The sequence below is a fragment of the Camarhynchus parvulus genome, chromosome 4 (genome assembly GCF_901933205.1).
Source record: "Camarhynchus parvulus chromosome 4, STF_HiC, whole genome shotgun sequence".
Lineage (NCBI taxonomy): Eukaryota > Metazoa > Chordata > Aves > Passeriformes > Thraupidae > Camarhynchus > Camarhynchus parvulus.
Window position 1 is genome coordinate 606,331 of NC_044574.1, and position 2,290 is coordinate 608,620.

The 2,290-nt window shown below is 71.5% G+C and overlaps 1 protein-coding gene across 1 annotated transcript; it reads left to right on the top strand.

The window, feature by feature from the left end:
* The first annotated feature begins 541 nt into the window (after positions 1-541).
* Positions 542-2,290, top strand: EGR4 (early growth response 4). The gene is given in 3 exon segments (XM_030948274.1): positions 542-680; positions 980-1,554; positions 1,556-2,290. Coding segments are annotated over 3 exon segments (1,449 nt in total).

The following is a 2,290-nucleotide window of genomic DNA, read 5'->3' on the forward strand; positions in this document are numbered from 1 at the left end:
CCTAGCCTACATCCTGAGTCCATGTATGGGCATTTACGTCACGGCAGCCTCACTGGGGACTCCAGAAATGGCTGCGGCGGAAGGTCGGAGCAGCCCCGCTCCCGCTATAAAGGGGGCGGCGGGGAGGGAGCGCCGGGTGTCCGCTCGGGCTGCGCCGCCGCCGGGCCCTGCCTGCCCGCCCCGCCCGGGCCCTGCCCCCGCAGCGCCCCCGCAGCGCCCGGGCCCCCCGCCCCAGCACCCCCCGCACCCCTCAGCGTCACCTGCAGGGTCCCCGGCACCTGCCCCGAGCATCCCTCGCACCGGCCCGGGCTCCCCGAGCGTGGCCCGCCTCATCCCCGAGCATCCCTGGCATCGGTGCGGGCACCCCGAGCGTTCCCAGCCCATCCCGGGCTCGCCCCGAGCATCTCCCGCCGGGCCCCTGAGCATCCAGCGGCTCTCCCCGGGCACTCCCCGGCTCATCCCGGGCTCCTCCCGGCTCTCCCCGAGCATCCCCGGCTCGTCCCAGCCCGGCCCCCCCGCTCCGGCCGCGTCTCCAGGGAAGATGCTCAACGTTATGGATTTCTCCTGCCCGGATCCGCTCTACTCCAAGTACGAGGAGAGCTGCGAGATGAAAACCGGAGACCTGCAGGGCTTGGGGCAGCCTGAGCAGCAACTTCTGGCAGAGGCCGATTTCCTTGGAGGTAAGGGCGGGCGGGAGCCGGCCAGGGATGAGGGACCCCGCGGGGAACGATCGCCGCATCCAGGAGCCGGGAACCTGCCCCTCCTCCGCGCTCAGCCCTGCCTGGGGGCGCAGCGGTCCCCGCGAGCTCGGGGCGGGGGTCCTGAGGGTCCCGCTGGGGGAGGGGGTGAGCCCAGGGCTCCCTGAGCGGTCTCGGGGACGGAGACCTCGCAGTGACGCAACAGCTCCCGCTGCTCCCGCATCCCGCCCCCGGCCCCGCATCCCTGCCGCCCTCTCACCGCCGTCCCCTCTGTTTCCCAGGTGAGCTGCTGGGCGTCCCCGGCAGCGGCGGGGCCGTGGATTACTCCCTGCTGGGCAGCCAGCCCTCCCCTTCCCTCAGCTACACCGGCAGCTTCTTCATCAAGGCGGTCCCGGAGCACCCGCAGGACCAGGAATCCCTCTTCAACCTGATGTCGGGCATCCTGGGCATCTCCCCCTTCGCCTCCTCCGAGGGCCACCAGAGGCACCTGGACGCTCTTTACCCCTGTCCCGAGGTGGCTCCGAGCCAGCTGGACCTGTACCCGTCGTGCCAGCCCGAGATGAGCGGGTCCAGCCCGGCCCCGTTCCCGGAGCCGGGCTACGGCGCCTTCCCCGCGGCCGAGGGCGCCCAGCCCCTGCCGGGGAACACCTCGCAGTGCTTCTTCCAGCCCAAGCTCCTGGACAGCAAGCAGGACATCAAGCTGTCCTCCGGCTCCCCGCCCCTGGACAAGTTCAAAGGCGCCTGTGCCCAGTGGGAGCCGCTGTCCCAGCAGCACCAGGCCTACCTGCCCGCCGCCTTCCCCTCTCCCGAGGGCTTCCCGGCCCCCGAGAGCAGCCAGGGGCTGTTCCCCGCGCTGGAGCTCCAAGATGGAGAGCGTCTTGTCCGCCGGCTGCCAGCCGGAGCTCGGCAGCCTGGCAGAGGACGCCGCCTGCTTCGGAGCCCATCTGGGCTTCGGCTGCGAGCCAGAGAACTTCCCGGCCCGCGGGGACTTCGCCGACAGCAAGATGCACACCCTGCCCGCGCCATTAATGCCGGACTTCGACGCCTCCTTGGCCCAGCCCGAGGTGCTGCCGGGCCTGCTGGGCTCCGCCGAGCTGCTCCATCCTCACCCGTCTCCTTCCGTGCCGCCCCCGGAGTTCCTGGGCCCGGCGCCGCCGCTGCCCTCGCTGCTGCCCGCCGGCCCTGCCGCGCTGGCCGAGCCCAAGAAGAAGGCTCGGCGCAGCAAGTGCTCCTCCAAGTGCTTCTGCCCCAAGCCCCACGAGAAGGCGTTCGCCTGCCCGGTGGAGAACTGCGTCCGCAGCTTCGCCCGCTCCGACGAGCTCAACCGGCACCTGCGCATCCACACGGGCCACAAGCCCTTCCAGTGCCGCATCTGCCTGCGCAACTTCAGCCGCAGCGACCACCTCACCACGCACATCCGCACGCACACGGGCGAGAAGCCCTTCTCGTGCGACACCTGCGGCCGCCGCTTCGCCCGCTCGGACGAGAAGAAGCGGCACAGCAAGGTGCACCTCAAGCAGAAGGCGCGGAGCGAGGAGAAGCTCAAGGGCTTGGGCTTCTTCTCGGTGGGGCTGTCCTTCGGGCCGCTCTGA